The 17021-nt window shown below is 35.8% G+C and overlaps 2 protein-coding genes across 5 annotated transcripts in view; both read left to right on the forward strand.

Moving 5' to 3' along the window:
- Nucleotides 1-13724, forward strand: part of LOC136043983 (coiled-coil domain-containing protein 50-like) — a 200203-nt gene extending 186479 nt beyond the window's left edge. For all 4 annotated transcript variants that reach the window (XM_065729091.1, XM_065729085.1, XM_065729079.1 and 1 more), the window contains one exon: nucleotides 13449-13724. In XM_065729091.1, coding sequence (XP_065585163.1) covers nucleotides 13449-13709 — 261 coding nt within the window. In that variant the 3' untranslated portion in view covers nucleotides 13710-13724. The remainder of the gene's footprint in view (nucleotides 1-13448) is intronic.
- A 666-nt stretch (nucleotides 13725-14390) lies between these two features.
- Nucleotides 14391-17021, forward strand: part of LOC136033684 (uncharacterized) — a gene marked incomplete in the record, with an annotated part of 93229 nt that continues 90598 nt past the window's right edge. Inside the window, 1 exon segment of the mRNA XM_065714534.1 lies at nucleotides 14391-14441. Coding sequence (XP_065570606.1) covers nucleotides 14391-14441 — 51 coding nt within the window.

Raw genomic sequence — 17021 nt, forward strand, 5'->3', positions numbered from 1 at the left:
ACAAGTCCTCTGCGCAAAATCAGTTTCACGAGGGGAAAAATCAATGTACAAAATTCACGAGGAGAATAACTAACATGCGACAAGTTTCATGAAAAAAGAATCAGCACGCAAAAAGTTCAAATAAATAACAATGATCATTTTTTAGTTTGTAATTTTTTTAGGGAAAACTGTTGAGATAACCTTAGGTATGATAATGTTTGCAAGAAGGGTACGCTAATTGGGATTTTTTCATTAGGTTTGAATGATCGATTCTAGTGTAAATGAATAGTTTTGTAGGAAAATGCCCGAAAAAAGTCATGTTTGTCATAATGCTTGTTAGAGAGTGTCACAAGCTGAGAATTGCCATGGACCGTCGCAATATAGCATTTTTTTCATTGTTTAGTTTATACATTTTTCATTTGTGGTAAAAAGGTTAAAAACTCTTAGGTTTGATTATGTGCACCAGAAGGGTGTCATCGGGGGCTGGTACATTGTGCCTCGCTGGCATCAATTTCTGGGAGTCATCAGAAGAAACGGCAATTGGTTATTTTTCGTGAAATCTAAAGGATTAATTCTAGTTTAAGCTAATATTTTTGCAGCAAAATGCCCCCAAAATTTCATATGTGTGATAATGCTTGCTAGAGGGTGCTGTTTGTCAGCCATTTAGTGTCAAAGGCTTGGAATTGCGAAGGAACATCGTAATATAGCAATGAAATTCAAGTTTTCGCCGTTCAAATAAAAAAAATGGTCATTTTTAATTTATACATTTACTTTTGTGGGGGAAAGGTTTGCAAACCCTTAGGTGTGATTATTTGCGCCAGAAGGCTGTCATCAGGGGCTGCTACACTGTGGTTTGCTGACCTCAATTTCTAGGGGTCAACAGAAGAAACGCTAATGGGAATTTTTCTTTAATTTTAAATTATCGATTCTTTTGTAAACGATATTTTTGCTGGAAAATGTACTAAAAATGTCATATGTGTGATAATGCTTGCTAGAGGGTGCCGTGTGTCAGCCATTGTGTGTCAAACGCTTGGAATTGTCATGGAACATTGCAATCTAGCAATGAAATGGCAAGTTTTCGCTGATCAAATAAAACAAACGGTCACTTTTTAGTTTATAAATTTATTTTTTAGGGGAAAAGGTTGGAAAACCCTTAGGTGTGATAATGTGCGGCAGAAGGGTTTCACCGGTGGGCTGGTACCTTGTTCGACGCTGCTTTCAATTGCTAGGAGTCATCAGAACAAACACTATTGGTGATTCTTTCATTAAGTTTAAATGATTGACTCTCGTGTAAACGAATATTTTCGCAGGAAAATGCCCCAAAAATGTCAAATGTATGATAATATTTGCTAGAGGGTGCCGTTTGTCACCCATTGAGTGTCACAGGTATGGAATTGTCATGGAATCGCCGTCTACTAATGAAATGGCAAGTGTCCGTTGTTCAAATAAAAAGAATGGTCATTTTTTAGTTTATAAATTTATTTGAGGGAAAAAGGTTGAAAACCCCTTGGTTGTGATAATCTTCGTCAGAAGGTTGCCATTGGGGCTGGTACATTGTGCCACGGTGGCCAGAAGTGCTAGGAGTCATCAGAAGAAACCCTAGTGGGCCTTTCACATTAATTTTAATGATCGATTTTTAGTGTAAACGAATATTTCCGCAGGAAAATGCTCGAAAAATGCCGTATGCCTGAAAAGACTCTTAGTAAATAAGCGCAAATACCAACCTCCAATATTATCTGATAGCAATCTCTAAAGCATTACTGAATAAGCAGGGGCACATAAAATGTAACTAAATTCTAGTAATCGATTTTCCCATTGCGTATCAATTGTTGCAGGAATATTGGAACACGTAGCCACTAGATTAATCATTCTAGTGTGCAAAAAAGGATTTTTTCATGTGTATTAAAGGTTATCATGTAGAATGTATTAGCTGAGTAAAAATATTAGAGACTTTCATAGTCCAAATGGTTATTGCTCCATTCCATTGAGAGGAATCCCTTTCGAATCCTAATTTGGACATAAAGTCTTTGGAATATCAAGGTTCCCTGAGAAATACTCCTTGAAAGAAAAAAGACTCCCTAAAAGAAAAGAAAATTGGATGTTACTTTAAAAGTATAAAGTAACATCCAATGTTTACATCGTCATTACGTAACACCCGTGAGTGCGCTACCATTACATTATTCCCATTAAATCTACAAAGTCATAAAACTAACAAACCTAACAAGTAATAAATCTAACAGGTCCTAATATGTAATATCCCAAAACCTATTATGTAACAACCAAAAATAAACATTCTCTATTACGTAAGAGACACCTGCGTCTTTCAGAAAACATTCCCTTTTATGTAACAATCAGAAGCCTGAAAGTTTTATTTAAGATTCCAAGGAACCATTAGGTAAAATTTATATTCCGTATTACCTAACAGACACCTGCGTCTTGAAGAATTTTAAAAAGTGTCCAGATTTACATTCGAAGGGATAGAGCTGTCATCAAATAGACTGAGGCATCCCTACTCATAAGGCTGTTAGTACATCCCACCAATCTTCCGTCGTTTCGGTTTCACGTTTTTGGCCCTGAAGGCAGGTTTGTAGCAAGGATTTATTTTGGAGGATCCTACCATAAGGCGTTTTCTCTTTTTTCGCTAAATAACTGAATGGTTATACTTCTGTGAGATTATTCGCATAATAGAGATTTTTCCAAATCTCAACAATCCTTCCCCTGTCAAACTATCCCAAGTCAAATACTCTTCCGAAGGCAAACGGAACCATGGAAATATTTGATCCTGTTTCATCAAATGTTCTCCTAATAGTGTTTGATTTAGGTTCACGAGGCCGGGAAACGGTAAAAATGTAGTGAGGCTGGTGAAAATGTAGCTTAATCCTCTTCCTTATTTCTTCTTTTATTCGTGATCCAATTCTAATTTCCTTTGGCATGTTATTTATTGTTACTTATTTATGAAAAAAAAGTAGTACCGATACACTGAAGAAATGTCTGAGTTATCAAGATGGATTAAAAGTAAGTAGTAAGTAAATAAGTATGACGGCACTAGGCCCTCAAGGTACAAACTGGCAGTGCTGATTTTCGTTTTGTGGCCCTTCAGCCGGGAAGAACGATGGGGTGCTTGGGTCTAGCCATATTGTGCTTTCGCACACTTTTTCTGCTTACTTTCTCAGATTTCACCAGGTACACATTTAGAGCTGGGTCGACTGTGGATGAGCTTGCAGGATCAGGCCACTGACTCTCTTCCCAAACCAAATAACCAGCCACACTAGAAATCGAACTCGTGCCTCAGGGTTCAGATAGGGGGTAGAGATGTATTTCGTTGGTAAATAAATCTCTTATGTTCTATGTGTTTATTCTACTCTCGGTTGGCTAGAATTGAAATGTTGTTATAACTATTTTTATTAATAAAATTTGCCTTGCCTTTATATTCTGTAACTCTGATCAAGGCTTGACAGGGAAGAAAAGTGTGACTGAGATTTGTAAATGTATTGGTGCTCCTGGATGCCAATCCGGTAATCGACTCTTTTAGTTTTGCGATGTACCAGTAATGAATGTTAATTTTTTTTTGCTATCATCACCCAACTTGGCTAGAGTTTTCGATCCTTGAGCAAATATGAAATTTTTATACGAATTATTTTAACTTTCGCTATAGTTTAGACCGGCAATAAATTGGTAATCACAGATTTTACTAAGATAAGGAGCTGTATAGATTCAACTTTCAAAGACCTCGTGAAAAAGAAGCTCCCACAGGCCTCACTTAACACTCATCAAGGCTTTGTTAACAACATTTAATGTATTTTTTTTCCTTTTTTTGCAAAATATTTCCGTAATATTTTATCGTGGTTATAAAAATGAATTTTGATGTAAGCGTAGATACTAAGAGATTGTCAATGCAAAGACGATCACAAAAGAAGAGCTGAATATTGAATCCATCTGATTGATTATCTGGAAACACCTTTCACAGATCATCGCGCAGGGAATGCGTGTTGAATCTCCTTTGACCTACTAATGTGGATTGATACTTCGTATTTATCTTTATCTTTTTGTTATACAGTTTACCCCAAGGTCTAAATATTGGTAATCGCCTCAATACTGAATCAAAACAATGCTAGTTGTATTTCAATCTCTGTCCTGAGTAACTCCTCGGAAGCATAGTCTAACTCATATGGTGTTATCAACAAATACCTGCTCTGTAATGTGTCTGCCGAAACGTTATTAAGTTCGTTTCAGAGTTATTTGCAGTTGTGACAGAAATAAAAAACTGCAGTGTTGTCTATAGACCACCTAGGTGGAACTAGGAACTTGTCTACTAGGAGGAAACAAGACCTAAGTCCCGAAAGCTGATGGAAATACATAGCATCACTACTGAGTGGATGTTGAGTGAATTCAGACCAGTACATTCGTTACCTTGTATATCTGAAAATTCCCTTAGCACGTAGAAATCCGATATACTGTATTTTTTGCAGTAGTTTTCGTACATTTCGGGATGTCTACAGGGAATGAAGGTTTGTTGGAGTCAGAAGCTAATCGAAAAAACTCATCATCGAGTAAGTCAAGAACATATTTGCCTTCTTGTGTTCTAATAAGTGTGGAATGTGCAAACTGGATTGAAAAGGCTAGTCAAACTTCACCATTTCTCTGAACAGGCTGATGGTTTTTGATAGCGAAGGGAAGTGTCAGTGACTTTTTGGTCTGAGGGTTCTCTGTCATCAGAGTATGATGAGTCCCCGATGTCCTTCTTGTTTTCTCTAAGGATTCACTTCTTTTTGTTTTATGTTAGATCTGAGGTCTGGGGGCTCTCTTTCATCAGAATCTGATGATTGCAAGTTTGTCCTTGTTGTTTCTTCTAAGTGTTCAGTTCCTCTTTCCTTTGTTAAGTCTGAGGTCTAAGGGCATTTGTCATCAGAGTCTGATGAGTGCCAGATGTCCCTGTTGTTTGCTCTTAGGGTTCAGTTCTCCTCTTCTTTGTTAGATCTGAGGTCTGAGTGTTCTCTGTCATCAGAGCCTGATGATTGCAAGTGTGTCCTGTTGTTTCCTCTAAGTGTTCAGTTCCTCTATTCTTTGTCAAATCTGAGGTCTGAGGGTTTTCTGACATCAGAGTTTGATGAGTGTCCAATGCCCTTGTTTTTTCCTCTAAGGGTTCAGTTCTCCTCTTCTTTGTTAGATCTGAGGGTTCTCTGTTGTCAGAGTCTGATGAGTGCCCGATGTCTATGTTGTTTCCTCTAAGGGTTCAGTTGTCCTCATCTTTGTTAGATAAAAAACTCTTTTTTGTTAGATAAAAGAAACCTGCACAGATCCTTAGGTTCTCAATGTTTCGATTATCTAAATAGATTCATAAAATACCAGGCTCCACAAAACAATACTTAGCTTTGATCACGCTTTCTTCACTTGAAGATAAGTTAAAAATGAAGAAAGCCAGAGACCTCAATATTTCCATAAGCTGGTTCAAGGTTATACCTTGAACCTGTTCAAGGTAGCTGGTTTTTGCCGTTTGATAACTCTGTTAATAGCCAATATCAAAGTAGTCAAGAAACGCCAAATAATCTGGAACCGCAGAGATATTACTGAAGAACAGGGACCCTCCTAGTTTGTCCATTTGTAGGTCTTGTGGAACCGTAATCTTCAAAAGTCAAAAACAGAAAAAAATTCCAGGAGTCCTTGGGTCTCTGTAGACAGCTAAGTTAAAACGTCGCCTTTATTGAAGGGAAAGCAGACAAATAGTGCCATCTATTGTGTCTGACAAAAATAATTCAGACTGCAGTATCCTCTGCTGGAGACAACCTGACTAAAGGGTTAATATATTTTGTCCCGATAAGCCATTCGGTCTAACAGAATCACCAAAATGGATGTTGATCCAAGTTAGCTTGATTACGTATGATTTCGGCCCGTCTGGGCTTTTTATAGCCAATAAAATCCCTCCTACGTTACTTATTGTAAGTCCCGGTGGATCATGTATGTATTAACTCCTCCCTTACTTTGAGTTCTGGAACAATTGAGAGTTACTCAGACTAATTCAGGATGAACTAGTCAAAGTAGCCACTGATTATTCATTGCGAAACAAAGGCCTTACAAAGTCTCGTGAAGCTTGGAGCTGGGAACCTATGCATAAGTAGAAAACAAATTAAAACACACCATGCAATAACCTAATACCACCAAAAACGGGAGACGACACCATAGACTTTTTTTTCTCTCTTTCAACTCAATCCAATGCTCTGAATAAACTTCTCCTTTCAGTGCCCATTCCTATCATTGTGAACTATTTATAATCCCAAATAGAAAAGATATCTTCGACTAATTTTTTTAAACATTTTCCCACGCAGGCCATGATCCGTAAAGTTGCTGGGGGCGAATCATCAGATTTTTCCCGTGTTTTCCCTCGTATTTCTCCAGGTGTGCACTTAGAGCTCTTGTTGAGCTTACAGAGGCACACCGCTGACCCTTGCTTAAAACCAAATAATCAGTGAAGCTAGGAATGGAATCCCTGTCCTTGTGGACACAGGATTGCCAGTCCAGCGTTCCAACCTCTCGGCTAATACGCCTTAAACTTCGAGCCACACAAAAAAAAATTCTCCTTTAAAATTTTCGATTTTTCGATTTCTCATTCAAAATTTTCCTCTTCTACTCTATCATTGATAGATCCCTTCACTTGGGCGAAAATGGGCATTGGCATCATGACTTCGTTTTGCGGCGTTTTTTCTTGATTGCCAAGTGACTACAATTTTTAGTGACTATACATGCATCAATAAATGGAGCTTTCAATAGAAAGCTCAAATAGCTCTCATTCACTATATCAGTACACAGTTAAGCCCCACTGGCTCCATCTTAAAGTTGTTGTTTTTTAGAAATGTAACGAAAAGAAAATCCTTTTGCCTGTGTAAGTCTTGTTTCCCTTACAAAGCATAAGAATGACATAGTAGACGTTGCTTATATTGACATAATGAATAAAAGCCGTTTATTGATGCATGCATAGTCGCTGAAAGTAACTATAGCTGTTTGCCAATAAATAAATTCATATAAGTCACGAAACCATTACAGAACTTTCACCCTTGTCAAGATCATTTGCAAAAATGATCCATGTTGAGAGCTTGTTCTTTCTCTTTTGATATGATCAGACTTAATGGGTGTTCGAAGCATGTTCGTTAGTATTGGCAGTGATTGAAACTGTTCTAGATTGACAGCGATCGAAGCATTGAAGCTGTTCTAGAGCTTGTCCCAAATTGTGGACAAGCTCTAGAACAGTTTGTCCACATTTTAACAAAAAGAACAAGAATCGTAAGCTCGGAGATAACCAGTAATTTGGGGAGAGAGAGAGAGAGGGAGAGAGAAATATGTTGTGACAAACAAATAACAACTACAGTTTAACAGCGACCCCAAGAAATAACAAATTTGACCGACGTGGCAAAATAAAGACCATGAAAAAAGACTAACATGCAGTTCACGGCACAATTCCTAATCAGCACCATAAACGTTGTATGAGAACAATCTCATCAAATAGACTATTCTATTCATACCCCAAGAGGTCATGATCATTATTTTACTCGTTTATTTATTACCACCACCACCACTCCCAAAAAAAATATAATTAAAACTCATAATTACTAAAAGAAACCATTTCTTTAGTTATACTCTTGAACAAAAGAATTTATCAACATCTTCTATGTTTTTATAAAAAAATTTTCCAGCTCCTAAATATCCTATGAAGTACAGAAAACGGCGACGGAGGATTAATCTCTGTAGGAGAGGGTACTCTGCGCTGTGAGAGGGTAAATTAGGCTGAGATATTTGTTTGTTTACCTTCTTGTTAAAAGAATTTGAATGTTCATTTTATTAGTTGTGTATAGTTTATTGACCAAGTGTTGAATGGGAAGTTTAGACCTCTTTTCTCGTTTAAAAAAGCACATGAAGAATTTACAGGAAAAGAATTAATCTGTCAATTTAAGCTTTAGGATAGTGCATCGGAAAGGAAACATAGGGGAAAATAAGGAAGTATAGGGAAAAGAAAAAAAATGGAAAATAAGAAAAATAACTGGCACTACTTTTTTTCTGTGTTGGCCTAGGTGGTTATGCGCTGAGTTGGGTTGTCAGTAGTATTAGTTGTAGGGACGTTTGCCATTGACGGAATGAGGAGAAAGTATATTATTGAATTAGAATAGAATAGAATAGAATAGAATAGAATAGTACTTTATTAACAAGCAAACTCTCACAACATAAAAAACTGTCGAACTTTTTGCTTTCTGTCAGCTAGTCTACATTGTATATAAAAAACAGAAGCACAAAAGTACAATATATAAACATAGTCCACAGCAATTAGACCAACTGGCTTGTCAAATAAAAATGAGTACAATGAAAAAAATTAGTATATAAGTACACAAACATAAGTACATAAGTAAAAAGTTAGTAACATAAGTAAAATGAATAAAAATGAGAATAGGAATAGAATAATGTCAATAGAATGTCAGATAAAAGTGAAACGTCAAAACTGAACCATTAACAAAATAAATGACACAATAACATGATGCTTTAAAAATTTAATTTATTTATTATTTCAAATAAATGCTTAGTATGTTCATGTCGAGCATTGTATTTGAATTAATGCTTAGTATGTTCATGTCGAGCATTGTGTTTTTTCGAGATAGAAAGGTTCTATCATCAAACAGTTCGCGGTAACGTACTTAGTAAGGAGCGACCCGGCTCAATAGTAACCAAAACTCAAAATATAGAATTTTTTATACCAATAGCTACATCAAAAGAATCACATTTTAATGCTAATTTTAAATATACTTAAGTTTCATCAAGTTTAGTCTTACCCATCAAAAGTTACGAGCCTGAGAAAATTTGCCTTATTTTAGAAAATAGGGGGAAACAACCCCTAAAAGTAATAAAATCTTAACGAAAATCACACCATCAGATTCAGCGTATCAGAGAACCCCAATTTAAAAGTTTCAAGCTCCTATCTACAAAAATGTGGAATTTTGTATTTTTTGCCAGAAGGCAGATCACGGATGCGTGTTTTTTTTTTTTTTTTTTTTTTTTTTTTTTTTTTTTTTTTTTTTTTTTTTTTTTTTTTTCAGGGGTGATTGTATCGACCCAGTAGTCCTAGAATCTTGCAAGAGGACTCATTCTAACGGAAATGAAAAGTTCTAGTGCCCTTTTTAAGTGGCCAAAAAAATTGGAGGGCACCTAGGCCCCCTCCCACGCTAATTATTTTCCCAGAGTCACCGGATCAAAATTCTGAGATAGCCATTTTATTCAGCGTAGTCGAAAAACCATATAACTATGTCTTTGGGGACGACTTACTCCCCCACAGTCCCCGTGGAAGGGGCTACAAGTTACAAACTTTGACCAGTGCTTACATATTGTAATAGTTATTTGGAAGTGTACAGACATTTTCAGGGGGATTTTGTGGTTGGGGGGTTGAGAAAAGGGGGATATGTTCGGGGAACTTTCCTTAGAGGATTTTGTCATGGGGGAAGAAAATTTTCGTGAAGGGAGCGCAAGATTTTCTAGCATTATTTAAAAAAAAAAAACAATGAAAAATAAATATGAAAAAGTTTTTTCAACTGAAAGTAAAGGGAAGCATTGAAACTTAAAACGAACAGGAATTATTACGCATATGATGGGCTCACCTCCTCCTAATACCCCGCCGCTCTTTACGCTAAAGTATCTTTAGTAATTTCAACTATTTATTCTACGGCTTTTGTGATTCAGGAGTCATTCTTAAGAAATTGGGACAAAATTTAAGCTTTAGTGTAAAGAGCGAGGTACTGCCGAGGGGGTGAACCCCCTCATATACGTAATACAAACATGAGAATACAGAAGTTCGTTACGTAAGCTAGTTTTTAAGCTACATATATCTTTTACTAATAAAAACATTTGTAAAAATTAAAAGTTCTAGTTGCCTTTTTAAGTAACCAAAAAATCTTAGGGCAACTAGGCCTCCTCCGCCTCTCCTTTTTTTCTCAAAATTCATTCGATCAAAACTATGAGAAAGGCATTTAGCCAAAAAATGAATATGCAAATTTCGTTTTAATTATTAATCTGCGGAGAGCCAAAATCAAAACATGCATTGATTCAAAAACGTTCAGAAATTAGATAAAAAAAATTTTTTTTAAAGGAAAGTAAGAAGCGGCATTAAAACTTAAAACGAACAGAAATTACTTCGTATATGAAAGGGGCTGCTTCCTCTTCAACACCCTGCTCTTTACGCTAAAGTGTTTTACTGTTTTAAAAAGTAGAGTTAAGAGAAAGAGTCAAACCTTGGCGTAAAGAGCTGGGCGTTGATGAGGAAGCAGCCCCTTTCATATACGAAGCAATTTCTGTTCGTTTTAAGTTTTAATGCCGCTCCTTACTTTCCGTAAAAAAAACTTGTTTTTTTACTCAATAATGACAAAAGTTCAGTTGGCAAATGGTCAAACAGGCTAAAAAATGTAAATCTTTCCAAGTTCAAAACCATTTAAAATTCTCCAAGATCCTATAAAATATGCAGTTGTAGAGACATGCATCCAACTAGGCTTGTTGCCCGTCGGAATAAAATAAATAGTTCCATGAATAAAAAATACAATCAATACCAAATAAAATGAATTAAAAGAGATTGCATAAATAAGGAGACATTTAAGTAGTAAATCAGTGACAATATCTTGGTTATCTCTCTCTCTCTCTCTCTCTCTCTCTCTCTCTCTCTCTCTCTCTCTCTCTCTCTCTCTCTCTCTCTCTCTCTCTCTCTCTCTCTCTCTCTCTCTCTCTCTCTCTCTCTCTCTTTCTCTTTCTCTTTCTCTCTCTCTCGCGTCCTCTACTAACCGTGCTGAAATTTGTGTGTCTTCCTTTAAATTATCCATGTTAAAAATATAATTGTTATCCTGACATTTCCTGATGGTTTGGACCCTGACATTTCCCGGTAAGTCTGATCAAATTGAATCTATCCAAAAAAGAATTCCAGTCCTTCAGGGCTTTTGACAGCGGTTTTGAAATAAACATCTGATCTACTTCTTCAATCTCCTTCCACATTCAATATGCTTTAATGTCCCTGTCTTTTCTCTTCCTCCCTATCCTTTTCATTTATAAATCCAAATGGACAATGGTCATTTTAAACTTCATGCCGTTGTTTTAATTGGTTCCTGCTGACGTAGACAAGATCCTAGATCAGACCCCATTGTGGGTTAATCCAAGGATAAAAATACCTTGTACAGTCTTGTCTACGTGTTCTAAGGAACATGACACGCTTGAGGAAACTTTCACTTTAAATTAATTTTCTTGTCAGGGGAAAGCTGAGACAATTGTAATAAAATACTTGTCAAAGAAAATATCATGAGGGGATAGAAACTGCCAGGAAATGAAGAAAAAATCCTATATCATATTTCTCTTGACTCGTGTTGTCATTATTGATGAACCAACGTATCATTTCTTCTTTTTATCATTATAGGCTGGTGAGAATTGGCCTATAAATAACTGATAATATGTAGCAATAAGACGGAAAAATAATAAGTAGTATGATGGAAGTTGTAAGGCTCAAGAATTTTATCTTATTTATGGTTGTCTCTACACTTCCCAAGAGTTTTAATGTACATTCTGTCTATTTTGTTGTAGGCAATAGAAATGTATTGTTATTTTCTTCTCAGCACCAATAATGCTAGTTTAGCAATTTTTTTTAAAGATTAAAAGCTCTCTTTGTGAAGATTAATGCTGTCCTTCTTGTATTTATTTTTCTTGGAGTTAACTTTAATTTTCAACCGATCTTTTTGTAAGTAGCTATTTGAATATTATTTCTGGCTACATATTTCTTTATGAAGTTTTCTTCAAGGTACTATAGAAGTTAATTGGATTTATTCTCATCGCTTTAAATCTGGTAGGGATCTTACTAGAAATCTCAAAATGAGGATAATGCATATGCTTATAGAATGCCGACAATATTACCATGACAAATGCTTCTGGAGTGACTGATGTTCTTTCTTCATGTTTTTTAAGTTCTGGACTTCCAGGTTTTTGTAACAAAACATTGATGACCTTGTCAGTTTCGGCTATGAGAGTTTTAAAGTCACATTTTGGGTTTTTCTTATGCTGGTTTGTAATTCTTGTCTAAGCGCTGCCCATTTTTAACAAAAAAAAAATGTTAGATAATTTTCTTTCTTAACTATCAATAATTGTAAAATTTGAAAAAAAAAAATGACAAATTCACACAAAAGGAAACAAAGCCGACACCAAATATACAAATATACTAAATTTTGTATACAAGACCCTAAAAAAGTCAAATAAAGCAACTCTTGGCAAAAACAAAATACATGAGGAACAGCTTGACACAGAAATGAAAATTCTGCTTGTGCAATAGATACAAAGATGAAAAATAAAGACGCAAAAATAGTTATACACAAAACAAATTTAACAATGCAGGCAAATGCAAAGAGTATGGGTAACTTGTGAGAAGTCTCATTAGCGTCGAAAAAAAGTTCCCGTTCGCTTTTGCAAGAGCTGCGGTAGAGTTATAAGAGTCTTTAGTGCCCCAGCAAAAATAGGACGACCATACTAAAATAAAAGGAGAGAAGAATGAACTTTGGGTCAAGGCCATATCCAGGGAGCTACCGGGATTGAACGCCCCCTACACGCAAATGTGTACTCAACTCGTAAGAACGTATCAAAAACGTATATAAACAAATGTCTATGTGTTTTTAAAGTTTTTTCGTAAAACCCCCTACCACGGAACAAAACCCTAGATAGGCACGTGTTTGGGTTTCACTCCATTGGAAACCCTTTCTTGTTTTTAAAGAGATATGGGCCATCTTGTCCTGGTGATACCCCCAAAAAATAACTTACCACTCAGGTGGGGAGAACTGTGTCCAAGAACTTGCCCAAGGGCCAGATTTTTCATGACCTCGCACATGTCGTTTTAGCGATATTCTTTTCAGTATTCAGGAAAAAACTTCATTTTTTTGTGTTTTTAGTCAGTAGTAGTTGGCTTTTTTCTTTTTATGATCGTTCTTATGAAATGGATTTGGTGTCTTTCTTTTAATAATTACTATACTAGTTATGATATTTATAAGCATGCTGAGATTTTTTTTTGTCCTTGAAGCAACAACAAAAAATTAAGTAACTATAAGTAAAAAGAGGGAGTCAGGATATGATTATCCCGCCTCGAAAAGGAGAGTATCTTGAACACATGTACAAAAGTATGTGACTGTGCTTTTTAGCGTATAATTCGATACTGAAATCTAATTTTTCAGTAAAGAAAGATTCCAAAACTTTTTCTTTGATTTATCTTCAGCACAATTATGTCCTCCACTTTTCTTTTTCTTTTTTATTGTTTTTCAAGGAACTTTACTGCAAATAGAAATTACGACTACAGTCCAGTTCTCTTACTAAGGAAGCTCTATATTTACCCTCTTAATATCTTTTATATTTTGAGTCTTCTTGAATAGCTTTTACTCCAAAATAGATATTTACTCTCCTTTGTTTGTTTTTCATTTTCCGCCTTGCAGGAGCTGGCTCGTCTTCTTCAAGAAGTTGAACAGCATAAAACATCCAATAGAAAGGGTCCATCTACATCTACAATTGACCATGTTGAACAACTCGATAGAGATAGGATGCTTGCCATAGAAGTTCAAGACAGAGAATTGGCAAGAATTCTACAAGAAAAGGTGAGTCGAATCATGAGCCACCTCGGTATTCTAGACTTTATTCTTCGTTATTTTGAAAAATTTCACTGTCTTTCAAGTCAAATTTTGCAGTCCAACCACTAATTGTGGATGTGATAGCTTGTCCCCAGGGAGAATTCTATAATAGACCCTTTGTCTATGAGACGGCCAGCTGACGCTGAGGCAAAGGTATCAAGGGTATTACTGCGAATTAACTCCGAAAAGATTTCCTTGGGGGGGGGTTCAGAAAATGTAAAATAGGGAGAAAAAGAAACATATGGAAAACGGATCATATAAAAATCCCACGTAAATTAAAATATATATAGAAGGTGATCTTCACGGAGACTCTTCATCTTCACTTGACACATTATCGTCGTAGCTGGAGTAGCTGAAGGTTTATGTCTGGAACGTACCCTAAACCATCAACTTGGTGGATGAAAATTTAATCAGTTCAAATATCCAGTTCTGGAAATATCTCGAAGTTTGATACGCCTATCTCGACTACTTGTTTTTAAAATATATATGACAAAAAATTGTCTGCAAAGTTATAGTTTATCCCATGTACAATATTTCAGGCTGTGGGAAGCGCCCTGGTCACTGCTCTCTTAATATGTTTCTTAAAATAAATCTTAGTTGTAAGGGTCTGAATGTGGGTGTGATCAATGATACTCTTTAATTAAGATAATGTTCTCTTAATTGTATTTCTATGGCAAAAATCTCCTTTTGGAATGAAATGCCTAGATTTGTTTTGGTATTTCTAAAATTAGCGAATGATCTTTGTTGAATATGGTTGGCGACGAGATGACAGGAAGAGCAAAAGGTTTCGGGAGACATGATGTAATTGAGAGACAAGTCCAGATCTAGCCCATTTTGCAATCTGCGGTTAGTGGAACAATTTTGTAGCCAAGAAAGTATTGTGGGGAACAGAATTATTCATATGTATCGGAGTCGGCCAATGCGGTTTTAAATTTTCGCATTGCAGCGCTGATATAACTAGACTTGTTGTAGCTTAATTATGGTGAACTAGATGCTGCTACCATGGAATTTTAAATGTAAAATTCCGGAATTTTTAAATGTTAACAAATGTAAAGCTCTTTGTATCCCTTTGGGTTTTATGGTACTTGGTATTGACCAAGTGACGTATAGCGATCGCAATTTCTGTCTGTCGGTCTGTCTGTCTGTCTGTCAGTCCTGATTTTGCTAATTTCGGGCACTTCCAAATAAGCTAGGACGATGAAAGTTGGCAGGCGTATCAGGGACTAGATCAGATTAAATTAGAAATAGTCTCTTCCCCGATTCGGCCATCTGGGGAGGAGCGAGCGAACGAAATATCTGAGAAGAGTTTTATTTAACGATAAAACAAATGATTGTTCTTCTTAAGTGTGACTTACTTAGGGGTATGATTCTGGCTTAGGGTGTAATGGGTCTCAGGTTTGAATTCCGGACCACCGCAGTTTTTACATGAAGAAAATACGAAACTAGGTACGTGATCAATATAGCGATCGCTGAAAGTTGGCAGGCGTATCAGGGGCCCGACCAGATTAAATTAGAAATAGCCGCTTCCCTGATTCGGCCCCTGGGGGGGGATTGGAAGAACGGTTGATTCGGAAAAATTAGAAAAAATGAGGCATTTATAACTTGCGAACGGATTATCGGATCTTAATTAAATTTGTTATTTAGAAGGACCCCGTGTCTATTTAGAAGGACCTAGTGTATAATAGGTTATTATGTAGAATTATTTAGAATTGTCATGTTTAGGTTATATATCTATATATAGGTTATCATGTAGATATTTAGAAGGACATAGCGTGCAATAGGTTATCATGTAGAATGTATTACCCGAATCACAATATTAGGAATAGATTGCTTGTCCTGCTATCTAGGGCTCCATTCTACTGAGAGAGAATTCATTTCAAATCCTAATGTGGACATAAAATCTTTGGAATATGTAAGTTCCCTGAAGAAAAAAAAAGAAAAACGTATTGAAAGGAAATGAAATTTCTTTAAGTATTATGTAACATCCCTCGTGAACATAGTCATTATGTAACACCCACTTGCGTGTCCCCCTCAGTTACAACCTGAACCTCCCCGCCTGACTAACCAACTCGAACAAGTCCTATTACGTGTCAACCAAAAGTGAACACACCCTATGACCTAACATGCACATGCTTCTCTTAGTAAACATTCCTTATGACGTTAACAACCACCCGCTGGCTGTCGTCAGAATGACAGGATAGGGCACCGGTCAAAAAACAGGGAAAGGGCACCGGTTAACAGCAGGGATCGGGCACCGGTGAAAAGCAGAGGGGGGGGGGGTACTTTTGCCTTTTCCCCATTCTTGTATTAAAGAGCCCCTTCTACTTTCGATTTTTTTTCTAAGGCTTGTCTAATGTCTTATCTGGAGAACAATATATATATATATATATATATATATATATATATATATATATATATATATATATATATATATATATATATATATATATATATATATATATATATATATATATATATATATATATATATATATATATATATATATATATATATATATATATATATATAGTTTTCTATCACAGCAATAGTGTAAAATTAAACATCCAATACATCATATAAAAACAATAAGTATAATTGTTTTTAACTCATTTTCCAAATGAACTAAAAAGTGAAAATATTTTTTTCGAGAATGTATAAACATAAATGAAACGAGGTGCGCAACACAGACTAGGCTTGGCCTAACATAGACATGAAAATGACGGAAGCTATAAATGCATAAACGAAAAAAGTTGACAAGTTGAGGAAAACTTGTCAAAAAGATCAAATGTTGTAAACCCCAATCCGTTTTGCGCCTCTCGTTTTCAGTTATGTTCAAAGAGTAATGAGAAAAAAAAATGTACTTTTTAGTTCAGATTGAAACGAATTAATTTCTTATACATTTATTTTTTGTGACTTTTTAGCCTTCTATAAGACTAAAGACTTTAGTCTTCTCTAATGTTTGTCATATTTAAGATTCGAACTAAATTAATTATTTCCGCCTGTAAGGTTTTCAACTATGCTGATTCCGATGGTGCACTTTTCCTTTTGATCTGACGCCGTTTTTGAGGGGTTTCAGGTTTTTTTCGAAATCCCCACAAATTTCTTTTTGCAATACTTTTACCTTAAAGACGAACCGAAATAATAGTTACCATTCTTCAATCAGTGTCATATGGCGATGTTTTTTCACTAGGCAGTTTTTTTTCTAAACATGTTTTTCAAATTTTGGTTACTATTTGGTTACTTTTTCGAACTAAAATTTATTACAACTAAAGGCAAGTGTTCACACCGCTGCGCCATCAAGTCTCGCATAATAGTGACTGTTTTACAATTTTTGTTGCGCCCTGTTACCCATTTTGTGTTTTTTTTTATTTATACAATGGG

Source organism: Artemia franciscana, chromosome 1 (assembly GCF_032884065.1).
Source record: "Artemia franciscana chromosome 1, ASM3288406v1, whole genome shotgun sequence".
In the NCBI taxonomy this organism is placed as follows: domain Eukaryota; kingdom Metazoa; phylum Arthropoda; class Branchiopoda; order Anostraca; family Artemiidae; genus Artemia; species Artemia franciscana.